We start from the raw sequence: 17,560 nt of genomic DNA, 5'->3' as shown, positions 1-17,560 counted from the left end.
CAGGGGGTGCAGATGCTCAAAGAGGCAGAAAGATGGTGTGTTTTGCGGTCGGCGCTGCTCGTTATCAGCGACGCCTCCACGTTTCCTGTCTGCGCCTCCCTGATCCTTCCTGACACCCCAGGCTCTGGAGCGAGGGGGGAGGAAGAGGAGGAAGAGGAGGGGGGGCAAACATGTGCAGCCATAACGGCTCGTCTCTTCCTGTCATATTAATTTTACATGATTTAACTGCCCCCTCCTCCTCCTCTTCCTCCTCCTCCTCCTCCTCCTCGGAAAAGAGGCACAAACACGAGCCTCCGCTTTCCAGAATCTCCTGAAGAGTCGGTCCACTTTCACCAGGTCTCACTCTTGAGAGGTTCTGCTCCAGGAGGTTGTCTAATCTGGCAGTTTCCACAGGGAGGTCTTGTCGTCCGGGAGGTTCTGTAATCTGAGATCTAATTTTCAGAGGGTCTTTAGGCTGAGATGTTCTGTGATCTAGGAGGTTCTGTCGTCCGGGTTCCCTGGAACGTCGGCCGTGGTCTCTGCTGACGGGAGGTCCTCTCCGGTTCCTCTGGGTCACCGGGGTCCACCAGACCTTTTGCCTTCTGGGATCATCTCCTCTTCTTCACGGGCTCCCATCCAGCAGGTGAGAGAAGCTCAGCCCTCAAAACCAGCTCCAGTGATGGGACGGAGGGATGGAGCTGCTCCTGTCTCTTTAACCCTTGGCTGGGTGGAGCGGATGGAGAAGGAACCTCCAACAACCAGGAGAAGCAGGAGAAACAACCTCCCTGGATTGTGAATTATGGAGAAGCCGCTTCCCTTTTGACACCTACGGGGGGGAGGGGGGCTCCTCAGCAGCTGACCTGCTCTCCTTCTCCTCCAGAGGTGTCTCCAGCAGCAGGAGATGCAGCTGCGCGTCCTGTGGCTCCTCTTCGCCGCCGCCGGCGTCTCCCTGAGAGGAAGGTACCGCCCGTTGAGGGGTGCAGAAACTTAAGAGTGCATGTGTGTGTGTGTGTGTGTGTGTGTGTGTGTGACGGACCCTGCTTGTAACCCCCCCCTCCAGGTCGGCCGTCTGCAAAGATGCCAAGCCCCCCGGCGCCAGACCCCCCTCGCCGTCAGACTTCCTGGACAAGCTGATGGGCCGCACTTCTGGGTACGATGCTCGCATCCGGCCCGACTTCAAAGGTGAGGCGGGGGGTCAGATGGGTGACCAATGGCGGCCTGAGAAGATCAATAAATCAGTGGGACGGATGACATCCGTTGATTGACAGGCGGAACAAACACACGGGTTCGACCGGGGGTTCCACCTGCAGCAAAAGAAGGCTCATCATCATCTCTGTGTGTGTGTGTGTGTGTGTGTGGTCATTAGGTCCTCCGGTGAATGTCACCTGCAACATCTTCATCAACAGCTTTGGCTCCATCACTGAAACCACCATGGTGAGATACACACCTCAGATGGAAAGACCTTTAAGTCACTGCTACACTGTTATTATAACAATGTTGTTACATTGGTGTAACACTGTAATCACAACATTGTTACAATGTAATTACAATGTTGTTACACTGTATTTACAATGTTACTAGTGTGTTTAAGTGTTATTACACAGTTGTTACACTGTAGCCTGTTGAGCAGAAACAGGGTCAGTGACCTATTGAGAAAGTACCCAAATACTACGTACCTATGTACTATGGTTCGAATTTTGAAGTATTTGCACCTGATGGGTGTACTGTCATTTTCATTTTACATCACGAAAAACGGGTCCGTTTGATTGGTTCGACCCTCAGAGTTCTTCGTTAACAGAATCTCAGATGGGTACCTTTGATGGGTACTTTAGATATGAACCTTAGATGGGAAGCTCAGATGGGTAACTTTGATGGGTACCTTAGGTGGGTACCTCAGATGGTACCTTTGGTGGGTACTTTAAATATGCAACTCAGGTGGCTACCTCAGATGGGTAGCCAAGGTGGGTACTTTAGATGTGAACTTTAGATGGATAACTTCTCCTGCCTGGGTTCTCTCCATGTCTTCCCACCTGGGTTCTCCAGGTTCTCCGTCTTCCTCCCAAAGGTCAGTCATTGGTTCACTGAAGACTCTCAAGTGTCCGTGGGTGTGAGTTAGAGGGTGAACGGTTGGATGATTGACAGTTGCCCCATGCGGGTTAGCCCCCCCCTTGATTGACAGCTGACCAACCAGTTGACCCGGATCTGTCCCCGTCTTTCTGCCTGCTGTCAAGCAGTGTTATTTGTGAGGTTCCGTGGGTTCCAGTGGTTCCACCCCCTGCAGCCTGACAGACGCTGTGATTTGAGGGCTTTAAAGAGGCTCATGAATTTTCCAAAGAGCCTAAAAAGAGGCAACATGAAACTTTCATCCCGGTAACTGTTCTGTCAGTCGGACATTCCTCGCCTGTCAGCCTCCACCCCCCACCCCCTCAGGCAGCTTCCAGCCTCAACACCCTCAGGCAGCTTCCATCCCCCCCCTCAGCTGAAGCATAAACCTGGTTCTTCTGATCACATCCTCCTGGGACAGAAGGTCACGTGACAGCCACCTGCTCTGTCTTATGAGCGTCCTGCAGACAATGGTCTCCATACAGCTGAATCTGAGTCTGTCACTGGTCTTCATCTCTGAGGCATCATGTCACTTTGCTGCTGCGTCTGGGGAGACATGGATCGCCCTTATCTAGTCTTATTTTAACATACCTCAACTTTGTTTTTATTACAAATAACCTAACCATACCTTACCTAGTATCACCTTGCCTTGGCTTTGCTAGTCTTACTGTACCTTACCTTACCTTATCTTACCCTACCTTAGCTCAGCGTACCTTGCCCTATCTTGCCTTGCTTTGGGCTCACTAGTCTTCCTGTACCTTCCCCTACCTTGCCTTGCTTAACCTTACCTTACCTTGCCTGCCTTGTTACCTTACCAAACCGTGCTGTACCTTACCTTACCTTGCCTTTGCTTAGCTACTCTTACTTTACCTCACCCTGCCTTGCCTTGCTTAACCTTACCTTACCTTGCCTGCCTTGTTACCTTACCCAACCTTACTGTACCTTACCTTACCTTGCCTTTGCTTAGCTACTCTTACTTTACCTTACCTCGTCTTACCCTATCTTACCTTACCTATCCCTGATCTCCGCCCCTGGCCAGCTGTCCCACCCGTCAATATAACCTACGGTGTCATATGACGGCAGGACTACCGGCTGAATGTCTTCCTGCGGCAGCAGTGGAACGACCCGCGCCTGGCCTACAAAGAGTACCCCGACGACTCTCTGGACTTGGACCCGTCCATGTTGGACTCCATCTGGAAGCCGGACTTGTTCTTTGCCAACGAGAAAGGGGCTAATTTCCACGAGGTCACCACGGACAACAAGCTGCTGAGAATCTTCCAGAACGGGAACGTTCTATACAGCATCAGGTGACCACCTCCAGACACCCTTCGGTGCATAGGATGTTCATTTAGTGGTGTTACAAGGGTCACCTGGTCACCTGACCCGCCCTTAAGTGACCAGATGGCTGTCACCTGGTCTAGATGATGTTGATGTGTGTCCTCTGAACCCCCCCCAGGCTGACGCTGACCCTGTCTTGCCCCATGGACCTGAAGAACTTCCCCATGGACAGCCAGACCTGCATCATGCAGCTGGAGAGCTGTGAGTCCATCAGAGCATCATGAGGAACTTCACTTAGTGTAAACACAGAACCCCGGAGAACCCACTATTGTCCTTGTAGAATGATAAACAAATGAGATGTGAAGGTTCTCGAGAGAGCGGCATGACGGCAGCGGGCCTTTCTGTCCTGGGTTCTTCTAGTTGGCTACACCATGAACGACCTGATCTTCCAGTGGCTGGACGTGGGCGCCGTCCAGGTGGCCGACGACCTAGTACTCCCTCAGTTCGTCCTGAAGGAGGAGCAGGGTCTGGGCTACTGCACCAAGCACTACAACACAGGTAAGGCTGTCGCCGACCCCATTGACCCCCCCCCAACAAGACCTGGGACGCCCCTCTGCTCTGTCCAGGTAAATTCACCTGCATCGAGGTGAAGTTCTACCTGGAGCGTCAGATGGGCTACTACCTGATCCAGATGTACATCCCCAGCCTGCTGACCGTCATCCTGTCCTGGGTCTCCTTCTGGATCAACATGGACGCCGCACCGGCCCGAGTTGGTCTGGGCATCACCACAGTGCTCACCATGACCACGCAGAGCTCGGGGTCTCGGGCCTCCCTGCCCAAGGTGGGACTCTCCTCAGATGATTGCTGTGCTATGACCGTGTTAATGGCTCCTGAAATCTGTGCCACCACTTGACAAGGGAATGGAACCTACAACCTCCATAGCGGACGGGCTAGCAACGACCGCCAGTGGAGGTGATAACCTACAGGGTACTGGTGTTGTCTTGGCTGCTGTGGGTCCAAAAAGAGGTGTGCTGCAGAGAAGTTTAAGGTGGTGTCGCAGATGTTTGCAGATCAAACTCCAATAGTGACCTGTTGCGAGAGCAGGAAGCAGACAAAGGAACACCTTCAGAGGTGAAGGTATGCTCTGAAAAGGAAAGGAATGAATGTGAGCTGTGTGTGAATGAGAGGGACCCACGGGGAATAGTGAGGCTCCGAGGGGCGCAGATGAAGAAGGTGGAGGAGTTTGAGTACAGAGGTTCAACAGAGGGCGGAGAAGAGGTGGAGAAACAAGGCAACCAGGTTGGAGTGGGTGGAGAAAAGTGTCAGGGGTGATAAAAAAACCATTAACCAGAAGGAAAGGTGGAGAAGGTGGAGGTGAGAGCAACCATGGTGTCTGGCTTTGAGACACTGAGGAGAAGCCAGGAGGTGGAGATTGAGGCAGCAGAGATGAAGATGTGGAGGCTCCTCTTTGGGAGTGAGGAGGATGGAGAGGATCAGGAATGAGACCATCAGAGGGACAGCACATGGTAGATGCTCTGGAGATAAAGTCATGCTGAGATGGTTTGGACATGGTGAGAGGAGGGATGGAGAAGATCTTGGTAGAAGGATGCTGAGGTTAGAGGAGGTCCAGAGGAAGACCAGAGAGGGGGTTTATGGATGGAGGGGAAGAGGACAGGAAGGTAGATGGTGTGAAAGGAGAGGGTTGGATGGAGGTAGATGATTGGCAGTCTGGTTGCAAGGAGTCAGGTGACCTGAAGGAACCGTGTCAGAGCCAGAGGTCCCAGGAAACAGGAAAGGGTTAATATTTAAAGGGTTACATATCAAGAATACTAAGTATTTTTACACGTCTTCGTGCACTTATGATGTTCTTTGTTTGAAGAAGTACCTCCTCCGACCCCCAGGTGTCCTACGTGAAGGCCATCGACATCTGGATGGCCGTGTGCCTGCTGTTTGTCTTCGCCGCCCTCCTGGAATACGCAGCGGTGAACTTTGTCTCGCGGCAGCACAAGGAGTTCTTCAGGCTGAGGAGGAAGCTGAAGGAGCAGCAGCGGCAGAGATCGGTGAGTGGCCTCCCCTTCTACTCCACTACCACCACCACCACCCCCACCTCCACCTCTACCCTCCTGCTTGGCCTGCAGAGGAACCAGAGGAACACCGCTGACCTATGATTAGCATCAAGTCACCTCCTTCCAACGCAGACCAGCTTCTCCTCAGCAGGAGAGGAGGAGTCTGAGGATGGTGGAGGAGGGAAGGGGTGAGGGTGGTGGAGGAGGAGGTAAATATTTGTGCTGCACCCCAGCAGCCCAGGAGTCATTAGGAGGAAACATCTGCCTCTGCTTCCTCCTCTCCTTCCGACACCCGTGACCTGGTTTACCTTCTCCACCTGCTATCTCAGTTTCTCTGATCGATAGTTTATCGGTGAAGGACCTGGTCAGTTGGTATCTACGACCAGATGGAAGCCAACGTGGTCCAGATGCTGGTGTTTGGTTGGATGAAGGTTGTGATGTCAATGGCGACCTGCTGATGCCGATAGCAGGCTGTTATCTGACAGATGGAAGACCTCCACCCAATGTCCACCCAACATCCAGATGTCCATACATGGACGTCCACTTAACGTTTAGTCAACGTTAACAAAACCTCCAAACAACGTCCAACCAAGGTCCACACCACCTCCACCCAACGTCACCATTACCTTCACACAACGTCCATGTACGCACCATCTTCACCAGATGTCCACGTCACGTCTGGACAGCCTCCACAACTCCTCCACCCGGTGTCCACCCAGGCTCTACAGGACCTCCAGAATGTATCTCCTCTCAGTGTTATGTTCGCTGTTCCACCTCAACTTCTGGTCTCATCAACAATTTAAAATTGTTCTAGCGTTTAAGCGGATGTTCTCCCTGTATGTTCTGCTCACAGGTGGCTGGAGACCTGAAGATGAAGGGGAACAGCTCGCCAGGCGTCACGGCGCCCCCCGGTGGCGTCACCCAGCGCTGCAGCGTCTGCGCCCGGGTAGGTGACCTCCGCCCGCTTCCTGCCCTGCACCCTCCACCCACCTCCACGCTGATGTGGTCCTCCTGCCTTCCAGGAGGAGGAGCTGACCCACCAGGGTCTGCTCTTCCAGACGTACGGTCTGGGGCTGTCAGCCGCCGAGATGGACGCCACGCCGGTGTTCGCCGACCTGCCTCCGGGCCTCGGCTTCTACGACATCCGCCGGCGCTTCGTGGACCGAGCCAAGAGGATCGACACCATCTCCAGGGCCGTGTTCCCCATGAGCTTCCTGGTCTTCAACGTTCTCTACTGGCTCACCTACAAGGTGCTGAGGCATGAGGACGTCCAGGCCTCGCTGTGACCCGCGAACTGAGGGGGTGCCGCACACCCCGGCCAGAACCACAGGAACCCACAGGAACCTGCCTGACCTCCAGGCGCCGCCGCTCACCTCCACCACAAGGTGGAGTCACTGAGACCTCCAAAGGTGGCAATCCTCCAAAGGAAAGCGCTCTGTCATCTGCACATGTGTGTGTGATGATTCACCACGGAGTTATATTTCATATATTTGATACCAAACTGCAGAAAATCTAATTTTAATGATTAATTCAAGCATGAACATGAGTTGGCCCTGTGATGGACAGGTGACCCCCCTCACAAATATGTAAAGTCAATTCATAACTTTTCCCCTCTGTAATGAAATCACGTGTGTGTGTGTGTGTGTTCAATTGAAGTTGTGTACTTGATGTCACTTGACAGGGGAATCTGCTTTTATCACGATAAAAATATTAGCAATAATAATTCATTATAATAAAAAAATAAATGGAATTTATAATTGATATTTTTTTTGAATATTATAATTATTAAGAAATAATTTCTCAGTGGTTTAAACCATTGATTTTTTTTTTTTCTGCAATAAAATTTCAATATTGCAAGATGTTTCATGAATGACATGTTTACTAGTAAAAGCTTCTTCTGCCTGGTCTTTGGTTCAATCTGTGAGGTGGATGGAACTGAGGGTCTCCAACACTGGGTGACTCCTTTCAAAAGAAAGTCCATCGACCAGGAGATGCTCCCATTACCTCACAGGAAGCAGAGAAACTGTAGAGCCTTTCAAAGGAAGAGCCTCATCCTGCCCAGGTGTCTGCAGGCAAACGTGAGGAAGTGCTCCTGAGATGCAGGCAGGAGCTCAGCAACCAAGGCCCACCTCCAATCCATCACCAGACCTCGATGTTCTTCACCGGACATTGTCCTCCTGTCTTTGCAGCTGCCACCTCCACCCACCGGAGGGCGCTGCCCCTCCTTCCTCCTGTGGAGAACCAGACCAGAGTAATGAGACACACACACACACACACACACACACACACACACACACACACACACACACATACATACACACACACACACACATACACACACACACACACACACACACACACACACACACACACACACAGGGATGACAAGAACATCCAGAGGTTCATTCAGAAGGTCTGGAATCATTACGATCGCTGATTTATTATCAGTTTATAGACTATTCAGAGGCAGGAGTTCCTCCGGTCTGGAGGTTGCCGGTTTGATTCCCACCCATTCCCGTCTGCATTACCAAGTGCCCTTGGACAACACACCCAACGAGTGAATGTGTATGTGATCCAGCGTAAAGCACTTTCGAACCACCAGGTGATGAAAACATCATGTAAGTTTATATCTTATTATAAATTAGTTTATCATTAATTTATGTTTGGTTTGTCACCAGGTAATTTTTTAGCTTAAAATCATAATTAATTTATAATCAACTTATTATTAATGTATCATGAGTTAAATACAATTTATAATAGATAAATATTGATTTGTTTTAAGTTAATTACCAGTTTATACTTAAATTATTAAAATAAAATAAAACAACTCTTCAAATAATTAAAAACAAAATTAGCCCTCAGTATATATTAATTTATATGCATATAAAGTTTATAATGAGCGTGTAAAGTTTACAATAACTTTTAACTAGTTTATTGTGACTATTGGGAGTTGATTATCAGTTTATTATTAGCTTTAGGACACTATGAGTATATAATCATTTAATTCTCCGTTTATGATTAGTTTCTTATCCATTTATAATGAGTTCATATTTGTTTATAATAAGATTAAGAATAAGAACAACTTATTTATCCCGAAGGAAATTGTTGTGCCAGAGTTTCAAGTAAAATATAACAATAATAAATAATAGTAGGAAATTGTATAAACAGTATAAGGGGGGAGAATAAGAAATACAAATAAAACTATAAAGTGTCTAAGTAACAAGTCAAGACTATAAAGTGTCTTAAGGTCTTAAGTACCAGGTGAAAGATAAGGAGTGCACAAGAGTATGAAAAAATATAGCACATGCAGCTGTTATGAATGAAATATTGCATAGTTATGAACATATACAAGGCTATAAGGCTATGCTGGGACTGTTGCCCTCTTACATTTGTAACGCAATCACACAGAGAAGTGTTGATTCTTATGGTTTACGTTCTAATGGTCAGCTGTTTCTTTCTGTTCCATTTGTCCGCACGGAACTGGGAAAAAAGGCTTTTGTCTATTCTGCCCCCACTACATGGAACATGTTGCAAAAGGACTGGAAACTCACGGAACTTGTTTCACTGAGCCGCTTTAAGTCCAGGTTGAGAGCACTTGAGACGGCTCTACAGATTTGTAACTGTTTTATATGGTTTGTATGGCATTTTAATGTCATTTTAAATGTAATTGTATTCTTTTGCTGCCTCTTGGCCAGGACTCCCTTGAAAAAGAGGTTTTTAATCTCAATGTGACTTTCCTGGTTAAGTAAAGGAGAAATAAAATAAAATATATACAGATAAATTATTACGATTTACAGTAAGTGGGTGAGATTTTTTTTTTCTTATGGTTTAAGATTCTGGTTATTCACTATTTAGGATCACTTTTATACATCTGATAGAAGCAGCCGACAGTCGGACCGGAACCGGCGGGGATCGACCCGGTGCCCCGCGCGTCCGCCGGTCCCCTCCGCCTCACCGGGTTGGAGACGTGGCAGCGCGTCCGGTCATATGACTCCCCTCCCGAAACTTCGCTCCCCGGTAAACCCCCTCCACACACACACACACACACACACACACACACACACACACACACACACACACACGTACCGGAGGCGAGCGCGTGAGAGGCGCCCGCGTACGTGCACGGCGGCGTGCGGCGGCGCGCGCGACCACCAAAACACAACCATTTTTAGACGTTGGCCGCTGACGTCGGCAGCCGCGCGCCAGCCGCTTCCGCCGGAGCCCGCCGGTGATTGGACCGCTGCGGACTGAGCCCGGCGAGCCAGCGGTGGGCGAGCGAGTCCGACACTCGGCTTTCAATGGAGGATCAGCCCAAGGACCGGGCTCAGGACAGACGACACCAGCACCGCGGGGACGACCGGAGCTCCGCGCCGCACGCCGCCTGTGTCCGACATGATCAGGGCCACTTCCAGCGCCAGCATCCGGAAGCGTACGCGAAGAAAACAGGTCGGGCCGCCGGGGAGAGGGGAGCTAGCGCCAGCCTGTCTGTCAGCTAAAGCCAGCTAGCCTCAGTCAGCTAAGCCCAGCTAGCCGCAATCAGCTAACGCCAGCTAGCTTCAGTCAGCCAGTGCAGTCAGGCTGTCAGCTACGGCAGCTAGCCACCAGCTAGCCTAGCCGGCTATCGCCAGCTAGCCTTAGTCAGCTAATGTCAGCGAGCCGGCGAGCTAGCAGCTAGTTGTCGCTGCCAGCGGCGATTGTGTGCTAACGGGCTGCCGACGGGGTGCTCTAACGAATCCCGACAACTCGCCGTGAACCGGAGGGGCTTTCCGCGCCCGGTGAGGCAACGGTCACCGCGTCGGTTCCTTTCTTGAGGACCGCCCCAACCCACGACGCCCGGTTAGCTCGGCAGCTAGCTGCCATTGCGTGACAGTTGCCGCCGGTGGTGGTTTTGACACATCGGGGATTGACCTTGTGCGCCGGGTTCGCCACTCGTTTCTCCTCCGGTGCGGCTAACAGTCATCTTACCCGGCATTGTCGGCTTCCCGGGAGCCGTCGTGGCTCCGGCTGTCACTCCCCGCCGGCGTCGGTGTCCCCCGGCTGGCCGCGGCTCGTGGTGGAGACCGAGCCGGCTCCTCTGGAATGTTCTGACTCGCCACTTCCTGTCGGCCATGTTAGATTAGCACCGACGGCTAATGCTACTCTCACCTGGGCAGTTTGGAGTGCGTTGCCCCCCCAGGGCCGGGCGGGTGGAGGAGCCGGGTGGTGTCGGGGGGCAGGTGGAGGTGGACCCGGCGAGGAGGCCCGTCTCAGGCCGCCCTGAGCGCGGTTCCACCCCCACCTATGACACGCATGTCAGTGACCCCCCCCCCCCCCCACCTGCGGGGGAGGGGTCAGAGTCCCACCACGTGACCTCACACAGCAGGTAAACATGCAGAAGGTTCTGACCCAGAACATGTCAGATGACGGTCCGGGGGAGGGGAAGGGGACAGGAAGTCCAGAGAACCCCACTTCCTGTCAGATGGTATGAACCCTTTCCACTCAGGGTGTGATCTGACCCCTGACCCTTGGGGGCGTGATTTGAGGCTAACAGGAAGTCAGTATCAGAGTATCAGAATAAAACGTGTTGATGTGAGAGTGAACAGGAAGTTGGCACCAACTCTGACTGGGTGTTTGTCTCTGCAGGAAGCAGGAAAGTGAACGGCGGCGAGGAGGACAGCGAGAAGTCCCCCCACCTGTGTGAGCTGCTCAGCAAGCCTCACCCCCCTGCCAGCAATGGGAACAGACACATCGGCGGCGGCGCCCTGAAGCAGAAGGCAGCGGCCAAGATGCATGCCGGTGCCCCTCGGGCTGGCGGCAGTAAGAGGAACATGGACCTTAAACAGGACAAGGAGAAGAACCCTGACCTGAACCACCTAGAGGCTCCGCCTCCAGACAGGAAGGAGGCTGTGCTGCTACAGAACGGCGTCCACTGCGGTGTGATCACTAACGGCTACTGCGGCCGGGACGAGGGCAGCGGTTCGGAGGGTGGGGCCTCCACCCCGAAGAGACGCCGTGCCCGGTGCCCCGAGACGAAGAACGGTGAGGGCCCGAGGGAGAGGGAGGGGCCGCTGGAGCCCGGCCCTCCCCCCCCCGACCCGGCCGAGAGGGCGCCGTCCACCCGGCTCGCCCACAAGGTGGAGGTGGCTCCAGCGACGAGGCGCGGCGCCGCCCCCGAGGCTCCCCCGGCTGAATGCGCTAGGAAAAACTGTGAGGGGAGGGCGGCTATGGCGGGTGGCGGGAAGAAGGTGGAGGAGCGCCAGCGGGCCAAACCCTCCTCCCCCTCCAGGGAGGACTCCTGGATGCTGCTCAAGCCCCCCCCTGTGTTCCCCGTGGACAACAGCAGCGCCAAGATCGTCCCCAAGATCAGTTATGCAAGTAAAGTCAAAGAGAACCTCACCAAGGCGGCGCCCCTGGCAGAGGCCCCGCCTCCCGTCCGCCTCTCGCAGGTCCCCATGTCCGCCATGAAAACCATCACCTCAGCTAGCTTTACCAACGGCCCGGTGCCGGGGGGCGGGGGGCCGCCACCCACTTTCTTCGCCCCCGCCGCTAGTGCCGGCCCGCTGGCGCCAGGCGGCCAGAATGTAGCATCCCTGGACGGCGACCGTGGCCCCGCCCCCGGGCCCCTGGGCACTGAACCCCCCGAGCTCCGGAAGTGCACTCTGTTCATCTACCCTTTAAATATGCAAGGCGTGCTCCCCAGCGCCCGCCCGGACCCGGCCCCCCCCTCGGCCTGCCGGGCCCTGGGAGACATCTTCCACAACCAGTGGGGGCTGTCCTTCATCAATGAGCCCGGGCCGGGGGCCGAGGCGGAGGGGGCCCCGGCTGCCGAGGCGGCCCCCCGCAACCCCTCTCCCTCGGGGCCAGGCCCGGACGCTCAGGACGCCGACAGGACTTGTGGTGTCGGCAAGGAGAGCCGGGGCCCGTGTTCCCCCGCCCCCGGTGCTAGACCCGGTCCCGGCCCCGGAGCGGCCCCCCAAAACTCGGCCCCCGTGCTGTTCGGCTCCCAGGAGCCCCCCCTGCTCTCCAAGGACTGGGCCCCGATGTGTAGCCGCGGGTCTTTCGACGTCCAGGCTGCTGTCTCCTATCACACTAAAGGTAACCCCCACCTCGACCCCCGGGGCTGCTGTGTGACCCCGCAGGATGCTAACCTGTCTTCTCTTTCTTTGACAGAGATGGAATACATTTTCACCCTGCAAAAACAAGGTGAGTCCCAGTGTGTGTGCGCGTGTGTGTGTGTGTGTGTGTGTGTGTGTGTGCGTGCGTGTGTGTGTGCGTGTGTGTGTGCGTAGGGCCTGGCCCCAGAACTGCAGCATCCCTGAGTTCTGATTAGAGATGTTAGAGATATTGCTGGAATGGCGTTGTCATGCCGACGGGTTTATTCATGACTAATCAGTTAAGATGTTAAGCGTCAACAAGACAAGCTGGTAACAAGGTCAGTGGGAGGAAGAGAATAGTTACCTTTACAATGGAGAGATAATTGGCTTCCTATGCTGTAATTAAACAGTAATTACAGTTCTGAACTGTGATAGGTTCTTCCAGGTGAGACTATCTGACGGTGTGTGTGTGTGTGTGTGGTTCTGCTGCAGATCCAAATAGAGTGGTGGTTTATGACGAGGCCAAGGATGGACCCGAGCAGTGACGGGACCCGGGCAGGGGGGCGGAGCCTCTGGGACCCCCCTCACCCCCAGGAAGTCCATGTCCGCTGGACGCTGAAGAGACAACTGTGAAAACTCTGGGTGGTTTGGTGTGATGGACACATTACGGGCGGCGCTACAGACTCGTGGAGGGGCGTCTCACACACACACACACACACACACACACACACACACACACACACACACACACACACACACACACACACACACACACACACACACACACATACAGTGGAGGATGGAGAAGCAGTCTCCAAATGTTGAACAGAACCTCTGCAGGAGAAGGTCTGGACCACCTCTCCTGCTACGCCTTTATCTTGACATGGGGCTCCTCAACCCCCTAACGTGATTGGCCCGTTGTAGATATGTCTGTCACACACACACACACACACACAGACACACACATATACCCGTGTGAAGGAGAAGCTCACCTCGGAGCAGGTGTCCTACTCTTCATCTGGTGCGGGTGGTCTGGAGACCCCTCCTTCAGAGACAAAGCTGAGCTGCCATCCTGTCTCACCTGTGCAGTCCAGGTGGTCACTGCCCTCCCCGGGGAAGCCACGGCCCTGGAAGCCACGCCCCTAGCCCCAGTGGCCCACAGATGCGTGTCCAGATCAGGTCACCACGGTGCCGCCCTGGCCCCGGTGCTGATGTTGGCATGGAGACGGCCAATCAGGAGGGAGCTGTCGGACCCCGCGTCGGAGGAGCTCACCCGGTCCGTTTCCAGTGAGTCGGTGCAATAACGGCGGGACCCGGGCCCCGGGCCCCGCTCCTCCGGTGGACCTCCCCTCCCTGCGTGGATGTTCTGGTGCGGTGGGAGGTCCGGCGGAGCCCTGGCTGCCGCTCCTCCCGGGGCGAAGGTCCAGGCGTGGACTTGTAGCACTTTCCGTGTGTGTCTGCAGTGAGAGGTGGGGTTCTGGGCTGTTTCTCAACCAGTGAGGGGCATCTAAGGCAGAATTCTTAAAGGTTTCTCAGGTAGTGTTGATAAAGCCATGAATATGTTGATTATTGATTTGCCAAAAGCCCCGCCCCTCCCCTGCCTCGCCCCGCCCACGTCCTTCACTGGGAACCTGCAATCGGAGTTGACTGTTCTAGAGTTGGAGTGAAGGGGGGACTCAGGGTGGGGGGAGCAATCACTGGTCACGGGACCCCCCCCACCCCCCGACACCCCGACGCCCTGACCGCCCCTTTATTTCGATGTAAACAAGCACATTGCTGTTTCCTGTTTCCTGTCTGATGAAGCTTCACACTGAAGCGTCTCCAGATGGTGCTTCGCTTGACCTGTGTCCTCAGGGCCTCCTGGGGGGACCAAGGCCCTGCACACCCAAGGGGACGCTTTTTTATTTTGTGGGATTATCAGCAGGTGCTGCTCCCTGCTGGAGAAGAGCTGTCATGTAGGGATTGCACCCCCCCTTTCTGCAAATGTGCGTGCGTGTGTGTGTGTGTGTGTGTCTGTATGTGTGTGTTGGGGGGGCTGACAATGTTGATCCAGACCGGGGAGTTTCACCTTCTGTCCTCCAGATGTTTAGTTTTTATAAAGAGGGTGGACAAATGAGAAGATCCCCCCCCCATTCAAGCACTTAGAGCAACTGTGGTCTGCATCCCAGCTGAGGGGTCGGAGCCTGAAACCAAAAACCAGGTGGTGGAAGAACAGGACCACAGGACCGGCTGGAACCATCAGTGGTCCTGAGGAGACCCCCCCTCCCCCCAGCAGGTGGTCCACCCCCTGGGATGCTGCTTGCTTTGTGAATGGTGACTTGTTCCTGTTATTATATGCAACTTCCTGTCTTAGCCCCGCCCCTTCCTGTCCCATGTCCAGGTGCCTGTCTGAAAGTGAGCGAATGTTTCTCTGCCGTTCGGTTGTGATAATCAATGTCCTGTGCCACCTCTGCTCCGGTTCCACACGAAGAATCCTCGGGGTACCTTGGGGTTCCCCGGCATAGGAAATGAACTCTTTCTGAGAGTGGATCCAGAACCTGAAGGAACCCTAATCCCCAGGTGTTCAGACTCTGGGTCATCGTGGAGCCCCTTGGACCCCCCTGGACCCCCCAGCCCCCCCCCCCCCCAGATCCCCCACCACTACAGAATCTGTATTTAATTTATTTTAACCAGTTTGTTGAGACGGTGCTGAGCCGTCCAGACCCCCATCAGGGCCCCCCGACGCCCCGTCGCTGTGGAGAGGACCTGCGGCCTGCTCTGCAAGAGGAGTTCTGCACAAGTTCTCCAGGAGACAAGCTTAAAAAAAAGAGAAAAAAAAAAAAAGCCGAAGTGCTGCTTGTGTGTCGAACTGTCAATCAAATGGTGTTTAACAGGCGGCGTACGGCCCCAGACTCTGTCCCGGCCCTGCCCATCGAGGCCACGCCTGGAGACTCCTCGAGTTTAGAAGTTCATGGCTGGATTCTGGAGGACTGAAATCCCCCCGCCCTCCCGCCTCTCAGCAATCGGTTTATTTAATTCTTCCTGTTTGACTGAAGGTGTTGGACCTTTTCTACAGCATGACCTCCTGATGGCTCCACCGTCTCCACCAGACCTTCATTAAAGCTGCAGGTTTTATCTTCACCACTAGACCTTTGTCCTTCTTTGTCCAGGGGGGTCACTGGTCTCCAGTGGTTGGTTCTTCAGGCTGCTGGTTCCTTGCTGTTTATTCTCTGGCGAACACATTTTTTCCAGAGGGATTTGGGGGCTCGTGCATGAACCGTAATCAATAATAACTAATAGAATATAGTTAAAATATGAAAACTTTAAATATATAAATAAAATGAATTATAAAAAATACATTTGTAAACTAATGTAATAAATATATACAAAAAATCATTTGGATAAATATGTCACTATTTACCAATACATATATTATTTATTAAATATATAAATGTATACAATTCTATGCATAATCATAGAAAAATGATCAGTAGATGGGATTTAACAAAGTGGGATTTAACATAAAATGAAACATCAACTCTGTATATAAAGATAGAACATGAAATGTCTTCTTCTTTCGACTATTCCCTTCAGGGGTCGCCACAGCGAATCAACTTTCTCCATCTAACCCTATTCTCTGTATCCTCCTCTCTCACACCAACTACCTTCATATCCTGTCTCAATACCTCACTAAAAAGAAAATATGAAATATAATACAATATAATGTATATGTATACATATGTGCCTGTATATATATATATATATATTCATATATACACAAACATACATACACACAAATTTCCTATGTTTCTTATAAATATTTAAACCATATTTATATATAAATATATATATTTCATTTTTTTTTAAGGTTTTCAGATTTTCCTCATTCATCAAATGTTGAATGAGGGAATTATTTTAGGTAAATTTCTTGGTGTATATAGTCTATGTCCATTTGTATATATATATATATATATATATATACATATAAACATATATATACATATATATATATACACACACACACACACACACACTATACACAGAAGAAGTGGGATACTGAGAGGACTGAAGAGAACAGACAGGAGTTCAGGGAGGTGCGGCGAAAGGTAAAGATAGAGGTAGCAAAGGCAAAACAAAGGGCTTATGATGACTTGTATGCTCGGTTGGATAGTAAGGAGGGTGAGAATGATCTATACAGGTTGGCGAAACAGAGAGATAAAGATGGAAAGGATGTACAACAGGTCCGGGTGATAAAGAACAGAGAGGGAAATGTATTGACAGATGCTAGAAGAGTGATGGGAAGATGGAAAGAGTACTTTGAAGAACTGATGAATGTGGAAAATGAAAGAGAGGCAAGGGTAGAAGAGGTGACTATTGTAGACCACAAAGTAGCAAAAATTAGTAAAAGTGAAGTGAGGAAGGCATTGAAGAGGATGAAGAGTGGAAAAGCAGTTGGTCCTGATGATATACCTGTGGAGGTGTGGAAGTGTCTAGGAGAGGCAGCCGTAGATTTTCTGACTAGATTATTCAACAGGATCTTAGAGAGTGAGAAGATGCCTGAAGAATGGAGACAAAGTGTGATGGTGCCTATTTTTAAGAATAAAGGGGATGTGCAGAATTGTGGCAACTACAGAGGGATAAAGTCGATGAGCCATACAATGAAGTTATGGGAAAGAGTAGTGGAAACTAGACTGAGAGCAGAAGTCAGCATTTGTGAACAGCAGTATGGCTTCATGCCTAGGAAGAGTACTACAGATGCAGTATTTGCGTTGAGAATGCTAATAGAAAAGTACAGAGAAGGCCAGAGGGAGCTGCATTGCGTTTTCGTAGACCTAGAAAAAGCATATGACAGGGTGCCAAGAGAGGAGCTCTGGTATTGTATGAGGAAGTCTGGAGTGGCAGAGAAGTATGTTAGACTGGTGCAGGACATGTATGCCAGCTGTGAGACACTGGTACGGTGTGCTGTAGGGGTAACCGAGAAGTTCAAGGTGGAGGTGGGACTCCATCAGGGATCAGCTCTGAGCCCCTTCTTGTTCGCAATGGTGATGGATAGGCTGACAGATGAGGTTAGACAGGAATCCC

General features: G+C 52.0%; 2 protein-coding genes and 1 long non-coding RNA gene across 3 annotated transcripts; 2 read left to right on the top strand and 1 right to left on the bottom strand.

The window, feature by feature from the left end:
- The first annotated feature begins 22 nt into the window (after positions 1-22).
- glra4b (glycine receptor, alpha 4b) lies at positions 23-6,979 on the top strand. Its single transcript, XM_086160735.1, has 11 exons — positions 23-622; positions 860-939; positions 1,040-1,161; positions 1,346-1,413; positions 3,166-3,389; positions 3,539-3,621; positions 3,781-3,918; positions 3,987-4,201; positions 5,262-5,420; positions 6,280-6,372; positions 6,449-6,979. The coding sequence occupies exons 2-11, from the start codon at positions 881-883 to the stop codon at positions 6,710-6,712; spliced, it is 1,425 nt and encodes a 474-aa protein (XP_086016861.1). The 5' UTR covers positions 23-622; positions 860-880; the 3' UTR covers positions 6,713-6,979.
- On the bottom strand, positions 6,928-11,040 carry LOC147226547 (uncharacterized). The gene is made up of 2 exons (XR_015107205.1): positions 10,392-11,040; positions 6,928-7,657 (listed from the first exon to the last, which is right to left on the bottom strand). It is a non-coding gene; the product is annotated as an uncharacterized LOC147226547 (long non-coding RNA).
- nufip2 (nuclear FMR1 interacting protein 2) lies at positions 9,653-15,618 on the top strand. The gene is made up of 4 exons (XM_086160734.1): positions 9,653-9,872; positions 11,049-12,500; positions 12,576-12,608; positions 12,992-15,618. The coding sequence occupies exons 1-4, from the start codon at positions 9,725-9,727 to the stop codon at positions 13,042-13,044; spliced, it is 1,686 nt and encodes a 561-aa protein (XP_086016860.1). The 5' UTR covers positions 9,653-9,724; the 3' UTR covers positions 13,045-15,618.
- Positions 15,619-17,560: the final 1,942 nt, after the last annotated feature.

Source organism: Fistularia commersonii, chromosome 15 (genome assembly GCF_037954325.1).
Source record: "Fistularia commersonii isolate RoL2024-O1a breed Wild chromosome 15, RoL_Fcom_v1.0, whole genome shotgun sequence".
Lineage (NCBI taxonomy): Eukaryota > Metazoa > Chordata > Actinopteri > Syngnathiformes > Fistulariidae > Fistularia > Fistularia commersonii.
Note: the sequence above shows the minus strand (reverse complement) of the source record. Positions and strands in the feature narration are given on the sequence as shown.